Source organism: Entelurus aequoreus, linkage group LG08 (assembly GCF_033978785.1).
Source record: "Entelurus aequoreus isolate RoL-2023_Sb linkage group LG08, RoL_Eaeq_v1.1, whole genome shotgun sequence".
Lineage (NCBI taxonomy): Eukaryota > Metazoa > Chordata > Actinopteri > Syngnathiformes > Syngnathidae > Entelurus > Entelurus aequoreus.
Window position 1 is genome coordinate 59735191 of NC_084738.1, and position 17789 is coordinate 59752979.

Sequence of the window (17789 nt, forward strand, 5' to 3'; positions counted from 1 at the left end):
ATCCCGGTGCAGCTTTTTTTGACCCCCGCGTGAAATTCAGCGGCGAGCTCGCGCCGGAGTCGTATCCCATTACCACGCCGGCGGGCTCGGCGGGCCACCCCCGAAGGGGCTCGGCTACTTTGATAGGGGCCTGTGAAAATGTTGTGACGGGGAACAGGAAGTGCCCCCCCGCCTGGGGAGGAAGTATCAAATAAAAGTCCACTCTGCCACTTAAATAGAAGTTACCCCGCACACGCTCTGTACCCTTTTCTGCTGCTGCTGACTCACTATTGTTTGATAGGAATAACCACGTTGTTAGCTTCATTGGCTAATTGCTTGATTGATTGAGACTTTTATTAGTAGATTGCACAGTATTTTCTATACAATTTTATAGAAAAGGCTCAGTGCAAGTTGTTTTACTCTGTCCTCCTGCTGGCAAGTAAGATTACCTTGTGCGCACAAACGTCAAATCTCAGTTTTTATACTGGCATTTGAGCTCATTTGATTAAACCTAAATACTTGTGGCATCTTAAAAGTATGCTAACTTGTCCTATGTCATCATGTCAACATTAACATGCTAATGTTTATACTAGCATTTTAGCTCATTTGATTCGTTTATACTTAAACATCATGGCTTTTGATACCTGTAACCACCCTAGAAGTATATTCAGTTTTCCTATGTTGTCATGCTAACATTAGCATGCTAACATTAGCAGGCTAACATTAGCATGCTAACGTTTAATAATAGCATTTTGGCTAATTAGATTTGTTTTAACTTAAAAATCATGGCTTTTTATACTCTGCGCCAACTTAGAAGTAAGCTAACTTGTCCTATGTCATCATGTTAACATTACCATGCTAATGTTTTATGCTAGCAGTTTAGCTAATTAGATTTGTTTAAACCTAAACATAATGGCTTTTGACACTTGCCGCCATCTCAGAAGTATGCTAACTTCCCCTATGCCATCATGCAAACATGAGCATGCTAGAGTTTTATGCTACAATTTGAGCTAATCTGATTTGTTTTAACTTAAATATCATGGCTTTTTGATACCTGGCTTCATCTCAGAGGTATGCTCACTTTTCCTATGTTATCATGCTAACGTTAGTTAGCAGCGTTAGCTTTTAGACAAATAAGATTAACTAAAATGCTAGCATATAACATTAGCATGCTAACATTTTATGGTAGCTTTTTAGCTCATTTAAATAAAGCATTATTATATGATGTTAGTATTATAGATCCTTTTATTCGTTTAAACCTAAACCAAAAATCTTGGCTTTTGATGCTTGTACATATCTTATAAGTATGCTAACTTCCATCCATCCATTTTCTACAGCTCGTCTCTCTCGGGGCCACGGTGGCGCGTGAGCCTATCCCAGCTGCACTCGGGCGGGAAGGCGGGGTACAGCCAGGACAAGTCGCCACCTCATGTAAGTTAGCTTTTCCTATGTTACTATGCTAACGTTAGTTAGCAACATTAGCTTTTAAATGTATACAATTAGCTAAAATGCTAGCATTTTAGCTTATTTAATAAAAATTTAGTATGCTAACATTAGTTGGCGAAGTTAGTGTTTAAACAAATAAAATGAGCTAAAATGCTAGCATAAAATATTAGCATGATAAAATTAGCATAAAATTGGAATGCTTACATTTTATGCTAGCATTTTAGCTAATTTAACTAAAATGTTAGCATAATAATGTTGTATTTATGCTAGCATTTTAGCTAATTCAACTAAAATGTTAGCATACCAATGTTTTATTCTAGTATTATAGCTAAATGTATTTGTTTAAACCTAAAAATCCTGGCTTTCAATACTTAGCTCCATTTTAGAAGTATGTTAACTCCTCCTGTGTTAGCATGCTTACGTTTTATGTTAGCATTTTTGCACATTTTATGGGTATAAACCTAAAAATCCTGGTTTTCAATACTTAGCTCAGTCTTAGAAGTATGCTAACTTCTCCTCTGTCAGCATGCAACTGTTTTATGCTAACATTTTTGCTAGTTTTATTCGTATAAACCTAAAATTCCTGGCTTTCAGTACTTAGCTCCATCTTAGAAGTATGTTAACTCCTCCCGTGTTAGCATGCTTACGTATTATGTTAGCATTTTTGCACATTTTATTCGTATAAACCTAAAAATCCTGGCTTTCAATACTTAGCTCCATCTTAGACTTATGCTAACTCCTCCTGTGTTAGCATGCTAACGTTTTATGCTATCTTTTTTGCTAGTCCTATTTGTGAAAGTGTTAAGCTCATTGAAAACAAAGACTTTCACGGTACTATTTTGCAAATAAATTATGTAATTTACATTAAATTTGCGGGAAATGTTCTGCAAACATTCCATGAGATGGGCAAAAAGACATCACGCATCATCACATCAAGCCTTATCAGTAGAGATGTCCGATAATGGCTTTTTTGCCGATATCCGATATTGTCCAACTCCTAATTACCGATTCCGATATCAACCGATACCGATTTATACAGTCGTGGAATGAACACATTATTATGCCTAATTTTGTTGTGATGCCCCGCTGGATGCATTAAACAATGTAACAAGGTTTTCCAAAATAAATCAACTCAAGTTATGGAAAAAAAATGCCAACATGGTACTGCCATATTTATTATTGAAGTCACAAAGTGCTTTTTTTTTTTAACATGCCTCAAAACAGCAGCTTGGAGGAGGAGGTTGAGGTGGGCGGGGTAGGAGGTAGCGGGGGTTAGGGGGTAGCGGGTGGTGTATATTGTAGCGTCCCAGAAGAGTTAGTGCTGCAAGGGGTTCTGGGTATTTGTTCTGTTGTGTTTATGTTGTGTTACGGTGCGGATGTTCTCCCGAAATGTGTTTGTCATTCTTGTTTGGTGTGGGTTCACAGTGTGGCGCATATTTGTAACAGTGTTAAAGTTGTTTATACGTCCACCCTCAGTGTGACCTGTATGGCTGTTGACGAAGTATGCCTTGAATTCACTTGTGTGTGTGTAAAGCCGTAGATATTATGTGATTGGGCCGGCACGCAAAGGCAGTGCCTTTAAGGTTTATTGGCGCTCTGTACTTCTCCCTACGTCCGTGTACACAGCTGCGCTTTAAAAAGTCATACATTTTACTTTTTGAAACTGATACCGATCATTTCCGATATTACATTTTAAAGCATTTATCGGCCGATAATATCGGACTGCGGATTCCATCTCCATCCGAGGACATCTCTACTTATCAGCCACCTGAAGCTATCTGAACAGAGCATCTTAGCTTTGGGTTATGATGACTAGGGATGTCCGATAATGGCTTTTTGCCGATATCCGATATTCCGATATTAATTACCGATACTGATATCGACCGATACCGATGTACACAGTCGTGAAATTAACACATTATTATGCCTAATTTGGACAACCGGGTATGGTGAAGATAAGGTCCTTTTTAAAAAAAATAATAAAATGAAATAAGATAAATAAATTAAAAACATTTTCTTGAATAAAAAAGAAAGTAAAACAATATAAAAGCAGTTACATAGAAACTAGTAATTAATGAAAATGAGTAAAATTAACTGTTAAAGGTCAGTACTATTAGTGGACCAGCAGCACCCACAATCATGTGTGCTTACGGACTGTATCCCTTGCAGACTGTATTGATATATATTGATATATAATGTAGGAACCAGAATATTAATAACAGAAAGAAACAACCCTTTTGTGTGAATGAGTGTAAATGGGGGAGGGAGGTTTTTTGGGTTGGTGCACTAATTGTAAGTGTATCTTGTGTTTTTTTATGTTAATTTAATAAAATAAATTTAAAAAAACACAAAAAAAACGATACCGATAATTAAAAAAAACGATACCGATAATTTCCGATATTACATTTTAAAGCATTTATCGTCCGATAATATCGGCAGTCCGATATTATCGGACATCTCTAATGATGACAAAGCAAATTAGTGTCAAATTTGATAACAACGCATTTTATTTTCTCGATATGCAGAGTCCGATGGAAAAGCAACAACAAAAAGGAGGGCGTAGAAAAGAAAGTGCGACACTAATGGTCCTTAAAAAAAAATGAGGTGACACAAAGCAGATCGCTCATGCTAGAAATTTGACTCTGTTCTTGTTTATTCCTGGGTTTGGATGCGAGTGCTTGAAAAAGGGCTCCCTGGCGGTCTTGTGTTTGGGCTCTCAGAGGAAACGTCTGCCTCGTGTCAGCCGCCGGTGTGGATTACCTACGGGTGGCGCCGTGATGAACGGGCCGTCGCCGCCGCTTGAAGTGTTCACGGGCGGGGAGGCGTCGTTGCGTGTAAGACCCTCCGGCCTGCGGCTTCCACTTTGTCGCCACGCCCGCTTTGGGCCCGGCCGCTTGATTTATTGTCGCAAAGCCAAGTAGGAGTCGTAACCTCCGCGCTGGGCCGTAATAAAGCGGCGGGTGACAAATGGCTTGTTTCAAGCGGGCTGTTGTTTTATCATCACACTGTGCACAAGCGTGATGGATAAGCTGCAGGCCTCGCTTGTTTGCATGAGCGCACGGCGCCGCCAAAGCAAACACGTGCGCGGCTAAAAAAAAATTTTTTTTAAAAGTGAAAAATGCGGCGACATAATTCTGCGAGTTCGCGCCGGGGTGAGACCGGCGATGATGGAGGACAAATAAAAACCAGAGCTTCGCGGCAGATAAACGAGGTGACAGGACGCTTTGTGACGTGGCGTTGGCGTCGCTCCTTGTGCGCTGATGCTTTAAGTTAAGTTAAGTTACCTACTCAGTGGCCTTAGTGGTTAGAGTGTCCGCCCTGAGATCGGTAGGTTGTGAGTTCAAACAGTATCCAGTAACGAACGTGTCCGCACCATTCAATTTATGGCGCCATGATCTGAACTTAATGAATTGTTACGGCTACGGGATGTCTTTAAAAAACAATTACCACTCCACGTCCACTTAAAGACAGCATAAGTCAATTTCAGATGGTTAACAATAAATAGGTTCGTGTTTTTTTTTTTGGGGGGGGTATCAAATTTGATATTTTTTTGCACCCTTTGGTCCTTCTTGGCACTGTAACAGTACCAGCAAAGTAACGCTCCACCTTTCCAAAAATGCTAATACACCTTGGCTTTGCCAGTGACTTGCCACTGGTTGGCATTTGCGATTTCACATGGCGATTTCAGCACCTGCAAATGTGTTGATGAAAACGTCAACAAAGACGCACGTTGCAATCCAACAGCTCGGTGCGTAAAACAGGTTGTGAGTTCAAACCCCGGCCGAGTCATACCCAAGACTATAAAAATGGGACCCGTTACCTCCCTGCTTGGCACTCAGCATCAAGGGTTGGAATTGGGGGTTAAATCACCAAAAATGATTCCCGGGCGCGGCCACCGCTGCTGCTCACTGCTCCCCTCACCTCCCAGGGGGTCAAATGCAGAGAATAATTTCGCCACACTTAGTGTGTGTGTGTGACAATCATTGGTACTTTAACTTAACTTTAAAATAAGTACAATACTTACAGTAGTAACAATTTTTAGGGCGCAACAAAAACCCAAATAACACACTGTAATCTATACAATACTGCCCTCTAATGTTTTGGAATTGCAATTGAAATTGAGACTCAGTAATGTGATAAAAGCAAAACATAACAAGTGGACAGCAGCTATCAAAATTAATTTTTCTAACATTGCACAGTAAGATTCCTGTTGATATCGAATGGAATCAATATCGGTATCGGCCAACCTTTAAGGCTACAATATCATATTATGGAGTCTATAAAAGGAGTGAATGTTTGGGACCCATTACCTCCCTGCTTGGCACTCAGCATCAAGGGTTGGAATTGGGGGTTAGCTCACCAAAAAATATTCCCGGGCACGGCCACCGCTGCTGCTCACTGCTCCCCTCACCTCCCAGGGGGTGAACAAGGGGATGGGTCAAATGCAGAGGACACATTTCACCACACCTAGTGTGTGTGTGACAATCATTGGTACTTTAACTTTAACTTTAACTAAAGTACCTATGATTGTCACACACTAGGTGTTGTGAAATTATTCTCTGTATTTGACCCGTCACCCTTGATCACGGCCCTAGGGGACGGCGTGGCGCAGTTGGGAGGGTGGCCGTGTCAGCAACCTGAGGGTTCCTGGTTCGATCCCCACCAACCTCGTCACATCCATTGTGTCCTTGAGCAACACACGTCACCCTTGCTCCTGATGGTGGTTAGGGCCTTGCATGGCAGCTCCCGCCATCAGTGTGTGAATGTGGAAATAGTGTCAAAGCGCTTTGAATACCTTGAAGGTAGAAAAGAGCTATACAAGTACAACCCATTTTACCATTTACCATTCATCACCCCCTGGGAGGTGAGGGGAGCAGTGAGCAGCAGCGGTGGCTGCGCCCCGGGAACACTCTCTTCTTTTGCCTCCGCTTCTTTGGCCAACACTCGCACTTCCAACATGCTAACATGTGGATTTGTCTTGATTTTTTTTGCTAAACAGCTAACTAACATTTTGCTTGATTTCAACTGAAATAAAATAAAGCCAATAATGACATTTTTTTGTCATCCCCTTTATTTTGAAAAGTATCAGAAAGTGTCAAAATTTATTTTGTAACTATTAAGGGTGGCAAAAAAATATATATTTGAATGAATTGTGATTCTTATTTGTAACGATCCTTAATTAATTATAATTATATATTATATATATTATATTATTTATAATTATTATTGTCTATTGTGAGCGAACTGTGGTGCTGAATTTCCCCCAGGGATCAATAAAGGACTTTCTATTCTATTCTATTCTATTCTATTCTATTCTAATTGATACAAAAAAGAAATAATCAAAAATCGATTAAACCCCCCCCCCCCCCTGCCTCCCTAAACATTTATTTATTTATATTTTACATCTTGTCCAGCCATTAAGACAAATCATATTGTTGATGTAGATCAGGGGTCACCAACCTTTTTGAAACCAAGAGCTACTTCTTGGGTACTGATTAATGCGAAGGGCTACCAGTTTGATACACACTTAAATAAATTGCCAGAAATAGCCAATTTGCTCAATTTACCTTTAACTCTATGTTATTATTAATAATTAATGATATTTACACTTAATTTAACTGTTTAAAAGAGGAGAAAACACGAAAAAAATGATAATTCAATTTTGAAACATAGTTTATCTTCAATTTCGACTCTTTAAAATTCAAAATTCAACCGAAAAAAAGAAGAGAAAAACTAGCTAATTCGAATCTTTTTGAAAAAATAAAAAAAAGAATTTATGGAACATCATTAGTAATTTTTCCTGATTAAGATTAATTTTAGAATTTTGATGACATGTTTTAAATAGGTTAAAATCCAATCTACACTTTGTTAGAATATATAACAAATTGGACCAAGCTATATTTCTAACAAAGACAAATCATTATTTCTTCTAGATTTTCCAGAACAAAAATTTTAAAAGAAATTCAAAAGACTTTGAAATAAGATTTAAATTTGATTCTACAGATTTTCTAGATTTACCAGAATATTTTTTTTGAATTTTAATCATAATAAGTTTGAAGAAATATTTCACAAATATTCTTCGTTGAAAAAACAGAAGCTAAAATGAAGAATTAAATTAAAATGTATTTATTTTTCTTTACAATAAAACAAATAAATTTACTTGAACATTGATTTAAATTGTCAGGAAAGAAGAGGAAGGAATTTAAAAGGTAAAAAGGTATATGTGTTTAAAAATCCTAAAATCATTTTTACGGTTGTATTTTTTCTCTAAAATTGTCTTTCTGAAAGTTATAAGAAGCAAAGTAAAACAAATTAATGAATTTATTCAAACAAGTGAAGACCAAGTCTTTAAAATATTTTCTTGGATTTTCAAATTCTATTTGAGTTTTGTCTCTCTTAGAATTAAAAATGTCGAGCAAAGCGAGACCAGCTTGCTAGTAAATAAATAAAATTTAAAAAATAGAGGCAGCTCACTGGTAAGTGCTGCTATTTGAGCTATTTTTAGAATAGGCCAGCGGGCTACTCATCTGGTCCTTACGGGCTACCTGGTGCCCGCGGGCACCGCGTTGGTGACCCCTGATGTAGATGATCCATATCTGCTGTACCAATTTAAGTTAAAGTTTAAGTACCAATGATTGTCACACACACACTAGGTGTGGCGAAATTATTCTCTGCATTTGACCCATCACCCTTGATCACCCCCTGGGAGGTGAGGGGAGCAGTGAGCAGCAGCGGTGGCCGCGCCCGGGAACACTCTCTTCTTCTTCTGCTTCCGCTTCTTCAGCCAACACTCGCACTTCCAACATGCTAACACGTGGATTTGTCTTGATTTTTCTCTAACTAGCTAACTAACATTTTGCTTGATTTCAACTAACCAACCAACTAACTAGTAAGCAATCTAGCTAACTAACTAACTAACTAACGTTTATCTAAATGTAACTTCTCAACTGCTGTAGCTAACTAGCTCACCAATTCATGTAAAACAACATTGCGCATTCTACATATTTGCTTTTTTTTTACTAACAAAAAAATGGTGTACAAACAGTGATAAAAAAAGCAACATTTAAACATTGCAACATAAACAAATGTGAACTAACATTTCAACTAACTAACTAGCTAACCAATCAATTAACCAACTAACTAGCAAGCTAGCTAACTAATGTATATCTAAATGTAACTTCTCAACTGCTGTAGCTAATTAGCTAACAAGTTCATGTAAAACAAAATTTCGCATTCTGCAGGTTAAAAAAACAACTAACTAGAACACTGGTTTTTAGTAACAGTGATTGAAACTTTATTTTTCATCTAGCTTCTTTGCCTCTAACAAACTAGCTAGCTTACATGTGTCATTGCAACCAACCAACTCAATAACTAACTAGGTGAGATGCAACAAATTGTCTGTAAAATGCTTTTCCCATGAGTTTTGCAACTGAATTTTTCTTTTACTATTTTGCTTGCAATTTGTTTTTTAACTATTCTGCTTGATTTCAATGAACTAACTAATTAACTAATGTTTATCGAAATTTAACTTCTAAACTGCAGTAGCTAACAAGTTAATGTAAAACAAAATGTTGCATTTTACAGGTTCAAAAAACAACTAACTAGAACACTAGCTAGCTTACATGTGTCATTGCAACCAACCAGCTCAATAACTAACTAGGTGAAATTAAAAAAAAGGTCTGTAAAATGCTCTTCCCATGAGTCTTTGCAACAGATTTTTTTCAACTATTTTACTTGATTTCAACTAACTAACTAACTAACTAACTAACTAGCAAGCTAGCTAACTAAGTAATGTTTATCGAAATGTAACTTCAGAACTGCTGTAGCTAACTAGCTAACAAGTTAATGTAAAACAAAATGTTGCATTCTACAGGTTAAAAACAACAACTAACTAGAACACTGGTTTAGGAACAGTGATTGAAACTTAATTTTTCACCTTGCTGCTTTGCCCCTAGCTTACTAGCTAGCTTACATGTTTCATTGCAACCAACCAACTCAATAACTAACTAGGTGAGATGCAAAAAATGGTCTGTAAAATGCTCTTCCCATGAGTCTTTGCAACTGAATTTTTTTAAACTATTTTTGCTTGATTTCAACGAACTAACTAGCAAGATAGCTAACTAACTAATGTTTATCTAAATGTAACTTATCAACTGCTGTAGCTAACTAGCTAACAAGTTAATGTAAAACAACATTTTGCATTCTACAGGTTAAAATAACCAACTAATTAGAACACTGGTTTAGTAACAGTGATCGAAACATCATTGCAACTAACCAACTCACTAACTAATAACTAAGTGGGATGCAAAAAAATGGTCGGTAAAATGTTCTTCCCATGAATGTTTGCAACGGAAAAAACTGTAAACTGACATTTTGCCTGATTTCAACTAACTACCTAACTAACTGAATAACTAACTAACTAACTAATATTTATTTAAATGTAACTTATCAACTGCTGTCGCTAACTAGCTAACAAATTAATGTAAAACATTTCACATTCTACATATTTGCAGGTTAAAAAACTACTAACTAGAACACTAGTTCAGTAACAGTGATCAAAACTTAATTTTTCACCTTGCTTCTTTGCCCCTAACTAACTAATACTAACTAATGAGCAACTTTTAACTAGCTAATAATTATCAAAACCTAACCTCTCATCCTCTCAAACAGTGATCCAAATATAACATGTTGCTTTTCAACTAAATACAGTGATTATTAACTAACCAACTAACTCACTGCTACTTACTCCATTTGTCTGTGGAGCTAACTAACAAGCTAACAGAGATCAAAACAAAAACTCTAATGTTCAGTATTTGCAACTGATAAACAAGTCAGTAATTAGCTAACTGGTTAAATGGCTAACAGTAATCAAAATTCCTCATGTGGATTTTTTGTAACTAACCAATTTGTCATCCAAACTTCACCTATTAACTAATGTCTTTGCAACTAACAATATAATGTCTGTAACAACTCCTTTCATATTTGCAATTAACTAACTAACCATGATCATAACATTCACTTTTACCATGCATCTTTACAACTAACTAACTAAATAATCCTTAATAAATAGCTACTAACTAACTGTGATAAAAACTAACATGTGCATTGTAGGTTAGCTGCAAAGTCAGCTAACCTACTAACTAGGTAACTTGATCACTAACGGGGATGAAAATTAATGATTGAAGGATTTCTCATGTTGTGCATTTGTAAAAGAAAGAAGAAAGTAAAGGAGGAAATGAAACAAGTCAAAAAATGAAGAAAGTAAAAAAGAAAGAAGAACAAAGAGTAAAGTAAAGAAAAAGTTTTTAAAAAAAAGGAAGAAAGTGAAAGAAATAAGAAAAAAAAACTTAGGAAGTAAAAAATAAAATGTGTTTTGTTTCACAACATTATCATACTTTCAAGACTTCATTTATTGTTCTTTTTTCTTTCTTCTCTTAACTTTTTTTTTTTTAACGCAACAAGTGAAAACGTTTTGTGACCACTACTTAAAACTATACCATGAACTGGTACAACATTACTATTACTTTACTATTAACTAATACAACTTTATTATTATTATTTTACTATTGACTAGTACAACATTACTATTTCTTTACTATTAACTAATACATTAGTATTCTATTACTATGAACTAGTAACACACCACTATTGTTTTACTATTAACTAGTAAAACATTACTACTAACGTACTATTAAATAGTACGATATTACTATTAACTAGTACATTATTATTATTATTATAATTTTTGTATTGACGAGTAAAACAATATTAATTTACTGTTAACTGTTACTATTATTTTACTATTAACTATTACACATATATTATTATTTCACTATCAACTATTACATTTCTATTACTTCACTATTAACCATATTAATATTTTACTATTAAATAGTACAGCATTATTATTAATGTACTATTAACTAGTACACTATTATTACACAATTACACTATTATCTTGTACATTATTTTACTATTAACTAGTCAACTTTGCTATTGTTTTACTATTAACTAGTACAACATTGCTTGACTGTTAACTAGTACAACATTAGTATTACTTTACTAATAACTAGTTAATAACATTAATATTGCTTTACTATTACCAACTTCAACATTGGTATTACTTTACTGTTAACTAGGATATAATTACTATTACTTTACTGTTAAATAGTACAACATTACTATAACTTTACTGTTAACTAATTCAACATTACTATTATCTTGTACATTAATAATTATTTACTATTAACTGTTACAACATTACTTTACTATTAACTAGTAGAACATTACTATTGCTTTACTATTACCTACTTCAACATTGGTATTACTTTACTGTTAACTAGGACAACAGTACTATTACTTTACTGTTAAAAAGTACAACCAAATGATTATTTCACTATTAACTCGTAAAACATTACTATTACTTAACTAGTAACTAGTAAAACATTACTATCACTTTACTATTAACCAATATTTTACTATTAACTAGTACAACACTACAATTACTTTCCTGTTGACTAGTACAGCATGACTATTATTTTAGAAATAACTAGTAAAATATTACTATAACTTTACTATTAACTAGTATAACATTACTATTGCTCTACTATTACTTCAACATTGGTATTACTTTACTGTTAACTAGGACAACATTATTTTGCTGTTAACTAGTACAACAGGTCTTTATTTCACTATTAACTAGCACAACATTACTATTACTTTACTATTAACTAGTAAAACGTGACTATTACTTTACTATTAGTACCACTTCAACATTATTTTACTATTAACTAGTACAGCATTACAATTACTTTGCTGTTGACTAGTACAACATTACTATTACTTTACGAATAACTAGTACAATATTACTATAACTTTACTATTACCCTAATACAACATTACTATTGCTTTACTATTACTTACTTCAACGTTGGTATTACTTTACTGTTAACTAGGACACCATTACTATTACTTTACTGTTAACTAGTACAACCATATCATTATTTCACTATTAGCTAGTACATAATTACTATTACTGTACTGTTAACTAGTAAAACTTTACTATTAATGAGGACTACTACATCATTATTTACTATTAACTAGTACAACATTACTATTACTTTACGAACAACTAGTACAATATTACTATTACTTTATTATTAACTAGTACAGCATTGCTATTTTTTAAATATACTAGTACAGCCATAGAATCAATATAATTTTACTATACTAATACAAATATACTATTATTTGACTGTAGTACTACAACTTTGCTGTAGAAGTACAAGCATACTATTAAAGTATTCCAGTTTATTGTGAAGAAGGCAGTAAAATATGTCTTCAATGTTTTTTAAATGTAAATACACAAAAGTGGGAGAGTGAAATCAGGACTTTTATTCAATAAATAAACATGATTGACATATTTCATGTTACTTCAATTCATGCCATGTATTCATTGTCACGTAACATGTGAATAATGTATTTCACGTCACGTAACATGTAAATAATGTATTTCACGTCACGTAACATGTAAATAACATTCACACACCATGTAAATAATATATTTCATGCACACAGAATGTAAATAATATATTTTTGATGTCAGAAAAAATTTAAATAATATATTTTTGATGTCACAAAGAATGTAAATAATTTATTCTTGTTGAGGAAAACGATGAATGGTGAACAAATACAAATAAATAATAATAATAATAATCCTCCATGGCGTCTCATGGCGAGTGTTGCGTGTTATCCCTCTCCTCCTGACCTTTGACGCCGGCGGGATCAAGTGCTCAGCGAGCGTCAGTCATGCTCCTGGAGGCTGATGATCACATGATCTGCACACTCGTCGTCATAAAGACATTTGTATGACTAAATCATTACTTCATAACTATTTTACTTTACTTGCACATCCAAAAATAATACAGGAGTTTTTATTCATCTAAAATGTATTGTAGTGCAGTTTACAGATATACATGTTTATTGTTTTCTTTAATTTCATAAATTATATATATATATATATATATATATATATATATATATATATATATATATATATATATATATATATATATATATATATATATATATATATATATATATATATGTATGTGTGTACATATATATATATATATATATATATATATGTGTATATATATATATATATATATATATATGTATATATATATATATATACATATATATACATATATATATATACAGTGGGGCAAAAAAGTGTATATGTATGTATATATATATATATATATATATATATACATATATATATATATATATATACATATATATATATATATGTATATATATATATATATATATATATACTCATATACTGTAAATATATACATCTTTATATATATATATATATATATATATATATATATATATATATATATATATATATATATATATATATACAGTATATATATGATATGTGTATATATTTGTGGTTCTTTTATAGTTGTGTAAAACAGTATATTTTCACATTTGCTTATTTAAGTATTGTTTCATTATATCATACTTGTCTTTTTTTATTGTTTGTTTTATTTGATAACTTCTGTACTTTTTGTTGTTTTATTATACTTTTATATTCATAGATGTATATGCATTATTTTACTGTTGTAGAGCTGTTTCTAATATTTATTATGATTTGGTTATTTAATGCCACATTATGGCTATATAATTTTATATATAATATAAATTACTCATCCAAACTTAATTATAGTACTTTTTCTATAGTATATTTTTAATCTTTACTTATTCAGCGATACACGCCTCAGATATTTTTCTATTTATATATTTTATATGCAATATTGCTTCGTTATACCACGCTTGTCTTATTTGATAACCTTTTGATACTTTATTATACTTTTAATATTTTACTGTATGGATCTGTTTCTAATATTTTCAATTATTTGCCTATTTAACACCACATTACCGGTTTCACTTTATATATAATATAAATGATAAATCCAAACTTTATTATATTATTTTTGCCAGAAATACGTTTTTATATATTTTTAAAAATCAATTTTATATTTCAGTTTTATTTTGTGGTTATTTTATTGTTGTGTGAAACAGTATATTTTGATTATTTGCTTATTAAATTATAAATGTCACAGGTATTATTTTATAAATATTTTATATTTATATAAATATATATATTTATATATATATATTTTATCATTTCCTTGTACCATGCTTGTTTCATTTGATATCTTTTTTGTTTCTTTATTGAATATTTTACCACGTATAGTTGTTTCTAATATTCTCAATTATTGGCTTATTTAACGCAACAATTTGGGTATCATTTTACATATAAAATAAATAATTCATACATAGTACTTTCTCCAGAAATAACTTTTTATCCATTTTTTTTAAATGTATTTTATATTTCTGTTGATTTTCATTTTTTTATTTTGAGGTTCTTATTTGTATAGTTGTGTAAAATAGTATGTTTATTCAACTATACACGTCACAGATAATAATAATAATAATAATAATAATAGTAATAGATTTTATTTGTAAAAAGCACTTTACATTGAACAAACAACCTCAAAGTGCTACAGTGAAAATTAAATAAAAAGATAATAAAATTAATTAAATAAAAACTAGAACCAGCACACATATATCTAAAAAAAAAATGCTTTTTTAAAAAGATAGTATTTTATTAATATTTCTTTCACAAAATATTGCTTCATTATACATTGCTTGTTTTGTTTGATAACTTTTTGTTAATTTACTGTACTTTTAATGTTTTACTGTTTTAGATCTCTTTGTAATATTTTCAATGATTTGCTTCTTTAACGCCATATCATTTTATATATAATACAGCACTCATACGACACACTGTTGCTTCATTAAACCATGTGTTTATTTTTATCTATTTATTTTTATTACATATTACTTTTTTTGCTACTTTTTCCCCACACTACAAATGTACTTTTTTAATAGCATTTTTTTTTAATTACAAAAACAACAGTGAAGTTGAGTTAATGCTCCACATTATTTTCTTTGTAATATTTGTAATTATATGCTGATTTACTTACACATCACGAGTATTCTATTTTATAAATAATGCAGAGCAACGCCTTACATATGGCACTATTGATAAAAGCATTCATAACTTGACTTGTTGTCATTTTTAACATAGTACGAATACTGTAGTACATTTCGTTGATGACATTATCGATTATTTTAACAATCTATCGATTAATCGAGTAATCGGATAGATCACACTTCATAGGGGAAATGTGGTCTGCAGGATTTTATCAATTTTCATTAGTTACAGTCTTTAAACGATTAATCGAAGCAACACAATATACATTTAAGTTTTTTGTTCAAATAAAATTAATTGATTAATTGTATCACGTGTTAGTTCTAATGACAATAATAAAAGTTAAGTTGCTGCACATTTACTATTTTACTGTTTTAGAGGTTGTTTTTTTTTTCATTATTTAGACTTTTTAACCTACAAACCAAAATATTAGGAACATCTGAGTGATGTGTGTGTGTGTGTGTGTGTGTGTGTGTGTGTGTGTGTGTGTGTGTGTGTGTGTGTGTGTGCGCGTGTGTGTGTGTTGTTTTGTCTTAATTGCACTTTTTTTGCATCCCCCTCCTTTTTGTTTGTGTGTCTTGTTTTGTTTGTGTGTTTGTTAGTCAACACGTCGCACACTGACCTCCCCCCACGTTGCGTGTGACATCATCACGCAATGCGTGTCCTCTCTTGGCCCAGTGAACTAGCTGCAAGCGATGCACCGATTTAGCTGCCATCTATACAACACACACTTTGGCTGGGGAAGGGGTGTGTGTGTGGGTTGCACACACACACACGCACACACACACACTTACAGTTTCCAAAATAAAACATTTAATTCAAGGCCTCCGATTCGTTGTTATTATTGTTATTATATTAATATAATTATTAATATTAAATATTACATGACTATATCGGGAGCGTTCTGTGAGAGCAGACTATTGCGTGAGGAGTGTGCACGTCACATGCACCTGAGCGTGAGAGGGGTCACACGCACTCCCACCCGTCCACTGCGCATGCCCACACCCCTCCCCAAATATGACAGTGCATCACTTTAAAAACAATCTTTGTACTCACGCTTGATAGTAATAATAAATATCAGGCCACCATTATTACGTGCATCACTTGAAAAATAATGGTTTTAAATGCCTTTAAAAGGCTACTATAATAATGCTGATAATAAATGAAATATTAGATTTGTTGAAAATGTCTTCATGATTATTACAATATGAAAAATGTTTTTGTTTGTTTAGTTTTAATTGCAAATAATACAACTGATAATGAAATGACCAGTGAAGTAGCTTTTATAAATATTTAATGTACTGTATATAATTTAGTAAAAAATAAATGAAGAGCGTTATTGATGGCCCAATACTTTTGTTTAAATATGTTGAAAATGTTTTAAAATATTATAAACAAATATTTTCTCGTGTTATTGACATATATAATTACAATTGATAATAAAAGCAGTACAAGTAGATTTTATAAGCTAAAGTGTTAGAAATATTTACTGTACGGTTTGTTAAAAATAAATGAAGAACGTCATTGATGGCCCAATACTTTTGCAATGTGCCTATTAAACATTCTTGTTCCATTATAATAAAAAATATCACACTTAATATCCACAATTCTTGTCCAAAAAATGTAACATTTTATTACTGAAATAAACACATGACACTGCATATTATAAATGTATGACTTTTTTTTTTTTTTTTACTCTTTCTTGTTTTTTTATTACAAAGTTAAAAATCAAAAAAAGCTTCCAAGTGTTGAGATTTGCCAAACTAATTCATAATATTAATAATAAAAACATGATTATTTTGGAGTCATTTGTTCAACAACACGTGATCATGAGAATCCTGAGAGCAGATGTCCTGATTGAAGGTAAGAAGAACATAAATATTTTTCTCAAAAATGTCCGATAAACATACAAAAATAATCCTACCTTCACCGGGTGTTTTTTTGTGTGTGTGTCTTTTTGAGTCTCTCTGCCGTTAACTCACCCCCCGGTTGGGGAAGTTCTCCAGCGGGTGTAAGACGGCGGCGGGAGGCCCCAGCGAGGAGGGCTGCAGCACCGGCACGACGACCGGGGAAGTCCTGGAGGGGCTCAGGGAGCCGCCCCCGATGATGCTCTCTATGGAGAAGGGCGACCTCTGCACCGGGGACTTGGTCGCGCCGAGCTGCGGGTTATAGAACCTGGTCCTGGACCGGTCCGCGGAGGAGGTTCCGGTGTGCATGACGGAGGGGGGAGCAGGGATGAGAGTCCCGGCGTGCCTGGAGTGTTGCTGCTGCTGGAAGGCCAGCAGCGCCG

The 17789-nt window shown here is 33.2% G+C and overlaps 1 protein-coding gene across 1 annotated transcript in view; it reads right to left on the bottom strand.

Annotated features, from left to right (window-relative positions):
• Positions 1–17112: 17112 nt before the first annotated feature.
• Positions 17113–17789, bottom strand: part of foxd1 (forkhead box D1) — a 1532-nt gene continuing 855 nt past the window's right edge. The window contains exons 1-2 of the mRNA XM_062056950.1: positions 17424–17789; positions 17113–17352 (exon numbers count right to left, since the gene is read on the bottom strand). The exon at positions 17424–17789 is cut by the window's right edge and continues 855 nt beyond it. Of these exons, the coding sequence (XP_061912934.1) occupies positions 17473–17789 (317 nt within the window). The 3' untranslated portion in view covers positions 17113–17352; positions 17424–17472. The remainder of the gene's footprint in view (positions 17353–17423) is intronic.